We start from the raw sequence: 16,882 nt of genomic DNA, 5'->3' as shown, positions 1-16,882 counted from the left end.
AATGTGACAGCAAGGAAAAGCTCCAATAGCATTGCGGATGTAATTCTATCGGAACTGCCTGTTCCCGAAGCATTTTCCGAGTCAGGATTTTATGGAGACAGAAGAATACTGAAGTACCGATGGTTTTTTAAGCCAAATAAAACCAGACATTTCCAGTTAAATCATCGTTTCTTGAAAGGTTCTGCCAAAGCATGCACACACAACGAGCTGGTTGTGTTAGTGATGACAATGCATCACATGGAGTCGCAAAGACAGGCGATTCGTGATACCTGGGGTAGTGTGTCTACCCTGGGTACATGGCCAGGGTCAACAGAGAAATTTTCTATTAAATTACTGTTCGTCTTAGGTGTTAGTAAAAACCAATCCTTAAACATCGCTGTCTCTAAGGAAGCAGAGGAAAGGGGAGACTTGATCATAGCTGGATTTGACGAAAGCTACTACAACTTGACACGCAAAGTGTTGATGGGGTTTAAGTGGATTAGTGAGTTCTGCACCACAGCCAAGTACGTCATGAAAGTTGATGAGGACACGTATCTAAACATCCCGAAGTTTGTAACGCTGATGAATTCCCGCAAATGGGACAATCTCATATATGGCCCATACTTTGTGACTTCCCCTGTAGACAGAGGCGGGAAGTACATGGTGCCAAAAGAAGCGTATCCAATAGTCGTGTATCCGCCGCACGTGAAGTGAAACCTGTACTTCATGCCCACTGATGCTGCCATGAAGATCTTAGCCGTGTCTGAATACATGCCATACGTAAGTATGGAGGACACGCATGTGACAGGAATACTGGCTAAACTATTCAATTTCAGACACGTTGGAGTATCTCCAGGACTCTGTTATTTAAATAAACCTGCCACGCCGTGTCAGCTTGCAAATGGGAATAAGATGATTTCACAAAACATATTTAATAATACAGTTTACGCAATATGGAGTCGAGTTAAAGACCCCTCGTTATGCCAAAACGAGAAATTAAAATTATTGTAACAGATTTGTTGTGTCCATTTGTGTGATCAAAGTAATTTTAACAGCTTTCTTGTGTCCAGTTGTCCAATCAAAGTCACCGTAAAAGCTTCATTGTGTCCAGTGTTTCAATGAAAATCACCGTTACAGATTCTTTGAGTCCAGTTGTCCAATCTAAGTCATTTTCACATCGTTCTTGTGTCCAACTGTGTTTGGTCGACTTTAAGAGTCCTCCATTTGTTGTTTTTGTCAACGATTGTCCTGAAGTAAAACAATAATGCAGCACAAAGAGAATAAAGGTAGAACTGCGCATACTGTAGTATATAACCTAGTCTTGAGGTGGCAGTCCTCTTTGTGGCGATGCAAGAGAAATGAAATAAACTTTGTGGCGATGCACGAGGGGTAAACTATTCAGTAAAGGATTTCCTCGGGAGTGGCTGCCCTCCTATAGAAGAAGCACGCACACGTGTGCGCTTAATTTGGATACTGTAAATGCTGCAGTAGTAGGCTACTAATAAAATAAATATCGAAAGAAAAATAAATCTGTAAGACCCCACAAAACAACAACAACATTTTACCAAAATATACGATGTACTTAGTTATATTACAAAACATAAAAATGCACTTATTGTTTATTACGTCATCATGTAAGTCTTGGTGTCACTTTAGCTCTAATCTGTTCTTATTACATGCAAATCGTTTAAAGGGACACTCCTGAGTTTGCTGCATTGTAAGATGTTTCCGACTAATAAAATATTTCTGCGATTAAACTTACATAATAAATATATTTTCTTGTTTAGAATATCAATGTCTGTATATTCAATGTGTTTTTGATCGTCTTAATATTTGTAAGAAGCCCAAACTGGAGTTTATTTTCAAATAAAACATATTTTAGGAAATGAAATGAAATTTAACCTAGTACAAATATTAGAACGATCAGAAACACGCTTAATATACAGCCACTAATATGTTATACAGAAAAATATATTTGATATGGAATTACAATCGTGAAAAAGTCTCTGTTAGTCGATAACATCTTTAAAATTGCAGGAAACTCGGGAATGTCCCTTTAAACCTAAAACAATGCCGACAGTGACAATGAATTAACTGACCTTGGATAAAGCCCTGTAGTAATGGAAAATTTCATTGTTATTTTTATGTGCGAGTTAAAACTTACAAGATAAGATTTTGATATTGTCCCAGAAGCTAATTAAATATGATTCCTTTTTACCATAACAATGTCTAATAGTAGCTTTATCTGGTAATTATGGTGTAGCAGAATGTGTATATAGTTTTTGTTTTAACATTTTATTGTCATAAATTATTATAAACATAACAAACACCAAAATTAGGTTTTTAACACTTTTATTGTCATAAAATATTATAAACTAATTATAAATACAAGTCTAAATGTAATTTAAACTCGGTATCCAAGCTTGAAGTTTTAACTTGTTTATTCTTCTGTTTCGTCTCACTCTGGCTATGATAGTTTGTCTTTCTATTGTTTCTGCATTACTGAGATAGAAGCTGATTGTGTCTCAATCTACAGTTGTCTTTCTTCGTACTGGTTGTTCCAGCTTGGCTTTGATAAAAAAAGTCTTTATTGTTTTTCAAACACCCAAATTGTTTCATCTGCTGCTGTTTGTGATACGAGTCATTGGTAATTTTGAGTGTTTTCTTGAAAGTTATTGCACAGTTTTGCACCAGGCTAACCTTTGTCATCATATCCGAGATTGGGGCAAACAGGTTTGAATAAACATCTTTGAACCAAATAACAGACTTGTTGTATTGCCCAAGATAAAACATACAACCTGTGTATACATACAACCAATGGCGTATCCAGTCCATTCCAATAAGCCGACCACTTCCAGATTTTAAAAATACATGCAGTGTCTTCAATATGTTCGATTCAGTTTCAGTGTCTTTCTTTTTCAACTGGTACCTTACTCGCAAGACCCTAAAATTGATGGTCGCCCAACGGACTACCTTTGTAAAATTCTTAGTCATCCTTAGCTAATAAAGGTCGACACGGGAGACCGGGCGACTGCTAATTTTCAACCCTGATGTGTATTAAATCGATATTACCGTTTTTGTGTTAAAAATAGTTTATTGCCCAAGAGATATGTTATGATAGTGTCAGGGTTTGGGGCCCTGAATTCACTACCTTACAAATCACTACCTTACAAAGTACATAGTAAACAATATAGTAATATATAAAAAAGGAGCAGTGACAAAAGTGGAAATAAAAAGCAGATTCAAAGGAGAAAAGTAAAAATGAAATATACTTCCAAACTGACGTCATACTTAAAATTATATATAAAACAAAGTACTAAGTGTCTCACTTGTGACCTTCTAGAACTTTTAACCGTCTTTAAATTTAAATTTAAATAAATCGTCTACTGTTCCTACATAACAAATGAAATATTCAGCGAAAGGGTGTGATTTTACTTCTTCAGTATGGGCAAAATGTTATAGCTTACCATTTTGCTCTTTGAAAGACCCAACACTGTTGTGGTTTCAGTACCAGATTTTACATAGAATTATACCAACAAATACCTTTTTACATAAAATAAAACTGACTGATTCTAGTATGTGTAACTTTTGTTCACATGAACCAGAAACTCTGCAGCATCTATTTTATGACTGTTCTAAAGCGTAGCGTAAACTCTATTAAAGGGACATTCCTGAGTTTGCTGCCATTTTAAACATGTTATCGACTGACAGAGACTTTTTAACGATTGTAATTACATATCAAATATATATTTCTGCATACAATATTAGTGGCTGTATATTAAACGTGTTTATGATAGTTCTAATATTTGTACTTGGTTAACTTTCATTTTAGTTCCTAAAATATATGTTTTCGTACGTACGAAATTATTTGAAGACAAAATCCAGTTTGGGCTTCTTATAAATATTAAGACGACCAGAAACATATTGAATATAGACACACTAACATTCTGAACAAGAAAATATATTTAATACGTAAGTTTAATCGTAGAAATATTTTATTAGTCGGAAACATCTTACAATGCAGCAAACTCAGAAATGTCCCTTTAACGTGCCTCTATCCAATTAATCTTTGGCATGGCCAGTGGTCGACTGTGGGCCAATTTTGAATTATTTATAAAAAGGGGGTAGAGGAAAATTTTGATGCGTCGTTCAAATAACCTATAGTATATATTATATAGAAAATAGTTTTAATTAATTTAGTGTGACGCTTATTTTTGACTGGGCATTTCTAAAATGGTAAATAAAACAATAAACATTACACAATTTATATGCCCTTAAAAAAGATTAAAAAATGGCAATTCCAGATGCCCCAAAAGACTAATCAATTTGTTTATTACACACCAGTGTAATATTGGCGTGACGTGAGCGTGACGTAGATCACTTGCTGACCCAATTCGTAGACAAATAACGTGTAGTAGGTCTCGACATCTGCTGACTTATGCGTTGCGGATTGTTTGCAATTTTTTTGTAATAAATAAATTACTAAACTAACTTGCCTGTCATACCATTTTATGAAACTCGTGAACAGTGTTGGTACCTGACTCGCTTTCGCTCGTCACATACCAAAACTGTTCACTCATTTCATAAAAATGGTATGACAGGCAAGCTCGTTTAGTATTCTCTATTTAGTACAACCCAAACGCATCCAGAACTCGGCCTTCCAGCCAGGACCAAAATGCAGAACCCGCCTCCACCAGCTCACTAGCCCCCCTCCAAAGGAGGACACCGACACCAAATCGACCCCAAAAAGGAGACGAGACGCCCCGGACCTGTCACGCCCCAACCACGGGTGGACTAAATAAAAACACCCGAGGACATTTATTTAATTAGAAACATACCCCCCCCCCCCACCCTCCCCCATACACGAACTATTATTGAAATATATTAAAAAGAGGAAAAATGCATGTTAAAGGAAGGAACAATAAAGGCATTTGACGTGGTATGCATATTCAACGATATATAACGCACATTATTGTTTAATATCAACAAGTATAATCGTATATTTAATTAATAAAACGCTTATATGTGAAGGCTATTATATATAACGGGCGCAGCCATTTTGTACCATCCCAGTGAATACGCCCTCTGGCGAGCTGGTGCTTACGTAATACCTATGGTGTCACGTCAGGAATTAGTCTTCGAACTGAAGAAACAAAACATACTTGATTTTTTTGCGGATGAATCGCAATATTCTATAATAATAGTCATCCCAGTAAGCCAGCAACAATTATCAGCAATGACTGGCAGGTGTATATTTAGACGTCCCCTGACACTGTGTCTAGACACACTAAAAAGACATGCCTCTTTTTATTAAGTTCACAGGGTATTGTGTGTTACCGCACGGACACCCCTCTAATCGTAATCGATCAGCCGTCTTGCTTTATCATTGTAAGTAATTCTGTAAAACCGTTGATTAAGTAGACTTTCCCATCTAAAATCACAAAACTTACCAATTACATAGTCCCAAAGAAAAGGGGACTCTCCTACTAACTAGCCATGAGACAAGACTTGTCTACTTGCGCTATCGAGCTGCCCCCCCCCCCCCCCCCCGCTCTTTTGGGGCTCTGGTGGAGTACAGAGTCGCATACACGGCTTATTGGAATGGACTGGATACGCCATTGGTTGTATGTATACACAGGTTGTATGTTTTATCTTGGGCATACACAGACCTTAGTGTATGGCGACTCGGAAAAGAAGACCAGAAAAGGAGGAAAGAGAGGAGCGAGGAAGAGGAAACGTGCGCCAGGGGCGGCTCAGGAGGGAACAAAGCTGGCGGCTGAACCGCCAGCGGCGGTCCGTCTGCGTCGCCGCCCCCACCACGACCAAACCGGACGGATCGACAGGAGGCGACTCGCCGACCAACTGAACCGGCTGAACCGACTCGGCAGGCCAGCGTCAACTGTTTCTGCCCATCGTCCGTCTGCGTCGAGCCCCCCCCCCCCCCCCCCCCCTCACGGGAGACTCCGCAGGGGCGACTTTGGATGTTGGAGTTGCCAAGCGGAAGGCCGTGACCCTCCCGGGGGATCAACCAGCCAAGACTCGGCCTTCTGCTTCCGCCCGGGACGACTGGAAGCTCGCAGCCGGAAAGATCAGAGGCCAGTTCTCCAAGTACTTGGTGGGCGACGTCTCCGATCCCGACAGACTGCCAAACGGGATCATCGAGGAGAACTTCAAAACCTTCTTGGATGGCCACCAGATCGCCGTCCACACACTGGAGCTACGGGGAGTGGGGCAAGCCCTAGTGGTCACGTCGCACCGGGATAGTCTCTACCGACAGGGAATCCTCTACAAGGACATGGACAACTACACCGTCCACAGGATTATGAAGATCATCGCCGGCGCCCAGTACTTACAGCTAGTGAAGTGCTTGCGAACCCACAGCTACAGGAAGTTGGTGCCACTCTTCAACGAGGATTACATCATCGCCTCCCCGTAGCCGCCAACCTTACCTAGGACAGGTAACCTCCTTTTTGGGACTTAGTTGGACTTTCGGCCGCTGTTTGTGCTGTATTGGCTATTCTCAAAGAGAATGTTACACCCCTGCACCACGGCGAGGTTACAGCACACGCAGGGGCTTTAGAACTACAAAAGCCATCCCTGTTTTACCTGAGAGTGGATCTTTAGATCCATCTGTAAATATATTTATATATTCCCCATAAATTTCTTCATTTGCTAGCCTAAATATAATATTCTTAAAACGGGGAAAACTAATTTCATCTATTTCATCTTTAACTGTAAATAAAACTTGGGGAGGCTTAGTTAACCAGGGAACATTATTTGTTATAATATTAGATGTGATCTTTAAATCAGCCATATTAAAATTTTCTAAATATTTATAAGTATAAGAAATAACTGACGTGTTTTTATCAGTTAAAGCAATCATAGCAATAAGGTTTTAAAGAGTTAATAGGACTGTTTGGTACCAAATTTCAAATTTTATAAAAACAATATTTGATACATCGCTGAATTCGTCTTAATGGTAATGGGAGAATTCTCAGCTCAGCTAGGATACTGTCATATGGAAAGAAGTGTTTTATTTAACGACGCACTCAACACATTTTATTTACGGTTATATGGCGTCAGACATATGGTTAAGGACCACACAGATTTTGAGAGGAAACCCGCTGTCGCCACTACATGGGCTACTCTTCCGATTGGCAGCAAGGGATCTTTTATTTGCGCTTCCCACAGGCAGGATAGCACAAACCATGGCCTTTGTTGAACCAGTTATGGATCACTGGTCGGTGGAAGTGGTTTACACCTACCCATTGAGCCTTGCGGAGCACTCACTCAGGGTTTGGAGTCGGTATCTGGATTAAAAATCCCATGCCTCGACTGGGATCCGAACCCAGTACCTACCAGTCTGTAGACCGATGGCCTGCCACGACGCCACCGAGGCCGGTCTGTCATATGGGTGCACATTGAGGCCCTAGCTATAATTTTAAGTGCACTATTATATACTGACCGGCCTCGGTGGCGTAGTGGTTAGGCCATCGGTCTACAAGCTGGTAGGTACTGGGTTCGGATCCCAGTCGAGGCATGGGATTTTTAATCCAGATACCGACTCCAAACCCTGAGTGAGTGCTCCGCAAGGCTCAATGGGTAGGTGTAAACCACTTGCACCGACCAGTGATCCATAACTGGTTCAACAAAGGCCATGGTTTGTGCTATCCTGCCTGTGGGAAGCGCAAATAAAAGATCCCTTGCTGTTAATCGGAAAGAGTAGCCCATGTAGTGGCGACAGCGGGTTTCCTCTCAAAATCTGTGTGGTCCTTAACCATATGTCTGACGCCATATAACCATAAATAAAATGTGTTGAGTGCGTCGTTAAATAAAACATTTCTTTCTTTCTATTATATACTGAATTTAACCTTTTTAGCTGGGCCTCAGAAGCACAGCAAAAGGATTGTGTTCTATATTGAAGTCTAGATACTATAAATACTTTGAAGACCACCAGCAGCGATTTTCTATCTGAGCCCCATGGGGTAGCTAATAAAACTTTTAATGAATTTATATAAAATTTCCCCTGCGCGTGCTGTAACCTCACCGTGGTGCAGGGGTGTAACATTCTCTATGAGAATGGCCAATACAGCTCAAAATTGAAATTTTGAGTAGAAGTCCGTACCTATCTGTGATATTTGTGTTTTTGCACAGTTCTTTATACTGTGTTTTTGTTTAAATTTTGAATTTTTGTTGATCATCAATTAATGTTTTGTATCTACCATAGTTTGACACCCAATAGCCGATGTATTTTTCGTGCTGGGGTGTCGTTAAACATTCATTCATTCATTCATTATATAAAATTTACAATTATTAACGATTTCTGTAATATGATCTTTAAAATTGAGACTGGTAAAAAATTACCCCAAGGAACTTCACTCTATATACTTGGGTTATACACATATTATTATTATAATATAAATTTAATTTGTGTTTAGTGCAGTTGTTATAATTAACCAATTAATTCTAGATTGTGAAATGATAACTCCCCAGATCTCAGACCATTTTTGAAGGTCTTTTTGGAGATCGTTTTAGTTGGAATGGGATATTTGTAGAGGGTGAGATGGTTGACTGAGCACTGCAAATATCCTCCTTCCTAAATGGGTTGACTTGTTTGTAAAATGGGTCATCCCTCCCCTGGATCTGACCCTGAGCTTGCGCACCCCCAGTTCCCAGGGCGGAAAACTCTTCATGGTCCATGTCAGAGGTGCGAGAGGTGTAAGGTGTTTGCCTAACATCGGTAGTCGATTTCAGTTTCACCTAACGTTTGGATTTTGGACCATTTTGATTTGGAAGAATTGGGGGGTTTTCAACAAAATCTTTACCGCCGGTAGTAGGGGTGTGTAGTAGGTAGTTACAAGTGCCTCTTAACAATGCGAGAAGTAACTACTAAACACTCCTCGAAGTGGTCAGTCTAAGCCAACAGCTAAAAGCTGATGGGGAATGACAGGTGTGTGGCACAGATAGCCACACGAGACAAGCAATTGTCGCGGTCGGAGAGACAAGGACTGGGATGTGGAGGTGGACAGCGAAAGAAGTTGCAAGATAGGAGCTGCCAGATCGGGAAGAAATGAGATGGAATTCAAAGGAGAGAAAGGAATTAGGGCAATGGGGCACCAACATTTTTTGACTTGACAAAGACCGCCACCACCTCCCTCCCCCCCCCCCCCGAACTATTCCCTGATATATTCTCTAGCTTACGTTTGCTTTTTGATTTAACTTCTTCAAAATCACTAAATGTTTTTTTATGTGGAGTGATTGTACACATTTCATCTTTCCAAAAAAAAAAAACGGCGGTAGTATCCGTCGGTCTGTCCGTTTCGGTCCGGACATTTCCTGCGACCTCCACCGGTCGAAGACATGCATTATCCCCAGTGAAGACGACCGGACCGATTCGGAAGTCCGAGAGGTTACAGAGAAATCAATGCTGTCACCAGCATTAAACAACACAGCGCTTTCAGATTCAGAAACAATAACATCACGAATCTAACGCTTATTTGCAATCCCTGACGCAGAAGAACAATTGACAAGCTGAACTATGTCGGAATGAATCTGCCTGGTTTCGGCGGTCTGGCTGCGATTGTTCTCAGCGTTCACCGTATTGTTACCGGCTGAACTAGGGGCGGTACCCGCAGATTCCTCCCCTTCGATTGGTTCAGTCTTGCATGTAATGAAATGCACAGTGATTTCGTCAGTGTTCCCGGGGGACGGTCTAATACGCAGGGACGGCCCATTGAAATCAAAGGGGGTGTCTGTTGTCTGTTGCTCTGATGAAAGTTTGACCGTTGAGTAGCCGAGATAAAAAAAAAAGACAGTGTTTTTGGTATCAGCAAGAGAAGTCTTTTGCAAGTTGGCGACGGTGTGTTGAAGATACTCTAAACCGTATGCAATGGGGTCCTGGAGCCTAATTCTCTAAACTCTCGCAACTTTGCGATCTCGCAGTGCAATGCTAAAAGACTTGCAAAGAGGATGCTTTGTTGTCTAGCAGAGCCCAAGAGACCTTTGTGAATTAGGCCCCAGATTGCCAAACATCACCCTTCTCAACCTTGGAATTTTACATTCATTTGCAGTTTTCAACCTTTTGATTTTTTTTGGACGGGGGGGGGGGGGGGGGGGGGGGGGGGGGGACTGATCAGCGAGAGCATCGAAAGTATTACTAGCAGGGATAGTTTAAAAAAACTCACCCTCCTTCTCTGTCGACTGAACCGCCACGTTTGCGTTCCTTTTCCGGGTTTTCTTAGTAGGTGGAAGCTTTGAAAGGGGTGGGGGGTGGGGGGGGGGGGGGGTAGGTGACCTTGGTGAAACAGGTTCGGCCGACAGGGTTTTTGAACTGGACGAGGGGGCGCTTAGCTCAACTTTTGAAACAATGAAAACAGTGTTACCCCGTATGCTCTTATTAGAAAAGACGACCCACAGAGCTATCCATGGAGACGGCGGAGACCCCACCCATGCTGGTTTCAAATAAATGTTTTTCAGATAACCCACAGTCATTAGAAGATTCTCAGGTACTCCCGTTTCTGGGTTTTGGTGTTGCGTTGAACGCAATATTTATCGGTCGATATCGAAAGATCTCTCCCCCCCCCCCCCCCCCCAGGAAGGAGCATGTCCGCCTGGGTTTTTGGCTGGTGTGGAGGAATATTTTATGTCATTGTAGTGCTATATCATGTTATTGCCGCAACCCCGGGGATGCTCTGACCAGAAGTATTTAAAGGAAGGGACAATTAAGGGATTTGGCCTGGTATGCATATTCAACGATATATAACGCACATTATTGTGTAATATCAACAAGTATAATCGTATAGTTAATTAATAAAACGCTTAAATGTGACGGCTATTATATATAACGGGCGCAGCCATTTTGTACCATTCCAGTGAATACGCCCTCTGGCGAGCTGGTGGTTACGTAATACCTAACGTGTCACGTCAGGAATTAGTCTTCGAACTCAAGAAACAAAACATACCTGATTTTTGCGGATGCATCGCAGTGTTCTGTAATAATATCCATCCCAGTAAGCCGGCAACAAGTATATATTATTTTTCAATACAAAATAAACCACCATTGTTAAAGTGTTGAAATAACTGTATTATATTTTGTATATAAATTAACCCACGTACTGAAATAATAGTCGGAGTGTTTTCTTGCTTAATTGGTCTTTTTTTCCCGTGGTCTGTACCTGTGGTTCTACCGATGTAGCCAACAAAGATTTATTTTATGTGTTTTGACACATCAATTAATACCTTAAAAATACGTTTTTAGTCGTTTTAATCTGTATTGTCCGGGGAACCCATACCACAGGGCCGAGTTTATTGCAAACTGTGTAGATTACTTGTTTACGATGAATTACCAACGAACCGTGACCAACTGCATTCTGTGCGGCGACTTTTAATTGTGTGGACAACGCTACGCTCAACCGGACAGGTTCCAAAAAGCAAGAGCCCTAGGGGCACTGTATGGGTAAACGAACTCAACACAATAATAGACAAACACGCATTACATGACGCTTACAGATATTTATACTCAGACAAAGCCTCCTACACATAGCAAAGCATACAAAACCTATTCACGCATTTTGGACACTAATAATTATAGAGGAATTCGTTTAGTTAGTTGTTTTGGAAAATTGTTTACATCCATTATTGATCGGAGACATTTGTCATGGTCTATAGATAATGACATTATTATAGATGCTCAGTTTGGTTTTCAACCAAAACTTGGCACTGTTGATGCTATTTTTGTACTGCATTCAATTATTAGTAAGTCTTTGTCATCAAAGAAGCGTCTCTATTGTGCATTTATAGATTTTTAAAAAGCCTTTGATACAGTCAATCGATCTAAGTTATGGTTTAAACTGCACAAGATTGGTATACGTGGAAAAGTGTTGTCAGTTATTCATTCTATGTATCAAAAATTGAAAACCTGTGTCACACTTAATGGTTTCCAGTCAGACTACTTTGTCAATCAGTTAGGTTTGATGCAAGGCGAAGTTTTGTCACCGATTTTATTTTCTCTTTATATTAATGACTTTGAAATGAGTTTTATTCATGGTAATTGTGTACCATATTATGAGTGTCAGTCACTCAGCCTATTTTTATTAATGTATGCAGACGACCTTGTAATATTTTCAGAATATGGTGAGAACTTGCAACTTTAGCTAGACACTTTATTACACTATTGTACGAAATGGGATTTAAGTGTTAATACTTCAAAAAACTAAAATAATGGTTTTTAGAAATGCTGATAAATTAAAAGAAAAAGAAAAATGGATTTATGATGGTAATAGTATAGAAATAGTTGACAAGTTTACATATTTAGGAATTTTACTGTATTATAACAACAAATTCAGTTTTACAGAAAAATTATTATCTGAGCAAGGCAGAAAAGCAATGTTTGCATCAAACTGTGGTATTAAAGCTTTGTATCTTAATCCAGAAACATCGTTGTCATTGTTTGATTGTTATATTGGTAGTATTTTATGTTATGCATCGGAAGTATGGGGTTCACATAAAGGTGAAAATATTGAACGTATTCATCTAGATTTTTGTAAGAAATGATTAGGCATTAAGAAATCTACTTGTAATCTAATGCCATATACAGAGCTTGGCCGACGTCCAGTGAGGTGTATTCGAATATATAACATGATTAAATATTGGTGTAAATTATTAGTCACCCCAAACTGTATATTAAAAAATTGTTATGAGTTTTTATATAACAGGGTAGAAAATTATAATGAGAAAAATTGGGCTTATCATGTTAAAAAGGAAATGACTGATCTAGGTTTGGGTGAATTTTGGCTTAAACAAGAATTACATTCATTGTATTTACCTGTAAACAAGCAAAGGATCTTAGATCAGGCCTCGCAACATACCAGAAGTGAAATTAATATTTCATCAAAGTGTACTTTATACAAATATTTCACAGATACCTGTAACCTCCAGTTTCATTTACGTAAGTCAATTCCAATAGTGTATAGACATGTTAGCAACTGAAACTGGCAGGTACTATCACATTGAAAGACAGAATAGATTATGCTTATATTGTTTAAATGCTGTAGAAGATGAATTTCATTATATTTTAAAATGCCCTTTATAATTTAATTTAATGTCACAGACCCCTGACCTATTTAATGGTCTAACCGGCCTCGGTGGCGTCGTGGCAGGCCATCGGTCTACAGGCTGGTAGGTACTGGGTTCGGATCCCAGTCGAGGCATGGGATTTTTAATCCAGATACCGACTCCAAACCCTGAGTGAGTGCTCCGCAAGGCTCAATGGGTAGGTGTAAACCACTTGCACCGACCAGTGATCCATAACTGGTTCAACAAAGGCCATGGTTTGTGCTATCCTGCCTGTGGGAAGCGCAAATAAAAGATCCCTTGCTGCCTGTCGTAAAAAGAGTAGCCTATGTGGCGACAGCGGGTTTCCTCTAAAAACAGTGTCAGAATGACCATATGTTTGACGTCCAATAGCCGATGATAAGATAAAAAATCAATGTGCTCTAGCGGCGTCGTTAAATAAAACAAACTTTACTTTTTTATTTAATGGTCTAACAAAATATTACCTGAACAAATATAATTTGATTTTTCTCTAAATGTACTTTATTCAACCATCTTCATAACCACCATACTCTATTTATGAATGACATTTTGTAAAAATAATTGAATTATGGCAATGGTCCATAATTCAACAACTAAAATTGCCGAGAGGCATGACATGGATTTCACTCCATCATGGTTCAGTTAAGGTGATGCGATAGCTAGATTTGGTTTCCAACAATTACTGTATTTTTTATTTATTATTAATATTTAGAGAAATAAGGTCCTTCAATCTGTGGCAGTATGCCTTTAAGAAAACAATATATAAAACCCTATTACTGGAAGAAACCTTCATCTTTTAAATTGGTGCAGCTGTACAATATAGAAAATACAAAACAATTATTTAACTAAGGCAGATAAATTAAGAAAATAGCATATATATGTTAATGCATTTTCCGATTATATGTATGTCTATGTATTGTTTGTTTGTGCTTTGTTTCTTCTGTATATGACCGGCCTCGGTGGCGTCGTGGCAGGCCATCGGTCTACAGGCTGGTAGGTACTGGGTTCGGATCCCAGTCGAGGCATGGGATTTTTAATACAGATACCGACTCCAAACCCTGAGTGAGTGTTCCGCAATGCTTAATGGGTAGGTGTAAACCACTTGCACCGACCAGTGATCCATAACTGGTTCAACAAAGGCCACGGTTTGTGCTATCCTGCCTGTGGGAAGTGCAAATAAAAGATCCCTTGCTGCTAATCGGAAAGAGTAGCCCATGTAGTGGCGACAGCGGGTTTCGTCTCAAAATCTGTGTGGTCCTTAACCATATGTCTGACGCCATATAACCGTAAATAAAATGTGTTGAGTGCGTCGTTAAATAAAACATTTCTTTCTTTCTTTCTGTTCGCATTTTAATCTCAGGGCAGTTTATTTCTGGCCTGAAAGAAGCTGGTGTGTCTCAGAGTTTTTACACCGACCACCGACTTTACCTTTGACAAGAATAACAAAGGACCGGAACTGTGGACATTTAACAATAGTGTTTTGAAAGACAAAACTTACGTAAATTTAATTAATGACTTTTGGCGTACATGGCAATCGGAAAAGGGGAATTATAATGATTTATTGTTTTGGTGGAATTTGGGTAAAACAAAAATCAAAACACTGACCACTGACTATTGTAAACAAAAACGTAGGACTGAAAGGACGATTACTCAGAATTAATTAATATACAAAATAAGATTAAAGATTATGAACAGTTATAATTTATAAGGGGCTAGAATTAGGGCCGAGGTTAATCTTGAAAAACAAAAAAGCCAATAATAAATTTATGAATTCTTTAATAACTGAAGACGGAAATGTAATTGACACACAACACGAAATTTTAAATGAAACCACAAACTTTTACAAAACATTATACACATCTAAAAAGACGGACGCTTCGGCACAAAATTATTTATTAAATAAAATGACAAAGACGTTAAGTGATGAAGACAGAGACGCACGTGAAGGGGAAATATCTCTTGACGAAGTTTCATCTGCTATTAAATCTTTTGCCAATGATAAATCACCAGGCTGTGATGGCTTGACTGCCGAATTCTACCGGAATTTTTTCGGCTTAATTGATAGTGATCTGGTAGAAGTAATTAACGATGCTTTTAATAAGGAAAAATTAACTTTTACCATGCGCCGTGGTGTAATTGTATTAATTTGGAAAGGAAATGAAAAACAACTTCCCAAACACTGGCGACCAATCTCTTTATTAAATTGTGATTATAAAATTATCACTAACGTTTTGGCGAGTAGAATTAGAGAATTTTTACCAAAAATCATCCACCTAAATCAAAAATGTTCAGTTAAAGGCAGATCGATTCACGACGGAGCATCATTGATAAGGGACTTAATAGAATATGTTAATCGTATAATACCTGGATTAATACTTTCTTTAGATCAAACAAAATCTTATGATTGAGTAGAATGAGACTTTCTCTTTAAAAAAAATTTTTTTTTTAAATTTTGGGCCCAAGCTTATTAAAATGATAAAGACATGTTACACTGATATTCAATCAGCAGTTACGGTAAATGGGTATGTTTCAAACGTTTTTAATCTTTCTCGGGGTATTAGGCAAGGGTGACCGATTAGCACTGTTCATATATTTTGGTAGCTGAAACTTTGGCGGAAGCTGTTCGGGAGCATTCCAAAATTAATGGGATAACTTTACCAGATGGCTTCGTTAGTAAGTGGGTAGGGTACTCGGACGACGGTAACGCAACTCTATCAGACTTAGACTCGGTCAAACAACTTTTCAAAATTCTACACATTTATGAACGTGCATCTGGAGCTAAAGTAAATCTTCAGAAAACCAACGGTTTCCTAATGGAGAAACTTAGGTATGAGAAAGACACTCCTCTTGATATAAGATGGAATAATGAAAAAATTAAAATATTAGGATTTTATTTTGGCAACATTGACGTTTCAAAAAAGTAAAACAATTCTAAACATATGGAGTAACAGAAAATTAACATTACATGGCAAAGTATATAGTTGCTGTAAATTCACTCGCCACTAGTGGCTTGTGGTATTTATCAAACGTTTTGGAACTTCTGGAAAAATATGCTAAACAAATTGACACAATGATCTTTGATTTTATTTGGAGTTATAGAAAACATTTTACATCAAAAGAGTTAGGTGGGTTGGGGGTTGTAAATATTCGGCTAAAAATTAAAGCACAAAGAATTAAATTTCTAAGTAGACTTTTGAGTTTAGAGGGAGAGGGAAATTGGAAATCATTCGCAGATTACTTTTTAGGCCAATACAAAAACTTAAATATTGAGAAACACATTTTAAAATGTAAAATTATAAACAAAAAAAGGCAATTTTAACCTAATGCCGAACATTTACAAAGATATATTATTAATTTGGGACGAACTCGACATTACAAGCGACACGGAGAGCTATCAACAGATTCTGAATGAACCTCTCCATGACAACCCGACGATAAGTAACAAACAACTCAAAAGTATACGTAGCGAAGGACTAAATTTAGTCAGAGACATATGGGACTTTGCGACGAACGACTTCATGGACTTTGCTGGTTGCTCGACTAGCGCGGCATTTTATCGCCAAATAAAAGACCCACATGACAACATTCCGCGACCTCTATTGTGGACATTAAAAAACGAAGACCCCTACGATGGTGACTTAGACGCTATCTTTCATATCAACGTAGGTAATACGAATAAAGACGTGACAGTCGCAAAAACTAGGGACATATATGCAGTTCTGCTATTACGAACTCCATATGGGAAACCATTTTAAATGAAAACATAAAGTGGATTTTTTTTTTGGCAAACACTAAATTCTGGATTAATTGA

The 16,882-nt window shown here is 38.9% G+C and overlaps 1 protein-coding gene across 1 annotated transcript; it reads left to right on the top strand.

Moving 5' to 3' along the window:
* Positions 1-228: 228 nt before the first annotated feature.
* Positions 229-693, top strand: LOC121378059 (beta-1,3-galactosyltransferase 1-like). Its single transcript, XM_041506158.1, has one exon. The coding sequence runs from the start codon at positions 229-231 to the stop codon at positions 691-693; it is 465 nt and encodes a 154-aa protein (XP_041362092.1).
* The last annotated feature ends 16,189 nt before the right edge of the window (positions 694-16,882 follow it).

Source organism: Gigantopelta aegis, chromosome 7 (assembly GCF_016097555.1).
Source record: "Gigantopelta aegis isolate Gae_Host chromosome 7, Gae_host_genome, whole genome shotgun sequence".
In the NCBI taxonomy this organism is placed as follows: domain Eukaryota; kingdom Metazoa; phylum Mollusca; class Gastropoda; order Neomphalida; family Peltospiridae; genus Gigantopelta; species Gigantopelta aegis.
This window is presented reverse-complemented; position numbering and strand designations above follow the sequence as displayed.

Coding starts and splice junctions, on each gene's coding strand:
- LOC121378059 (XM_041506158.1), top strand. CDS start 229: ATGCATCACATGGAGTCGCAAAGACAGGCGATTCGTGATACCTGGGGT.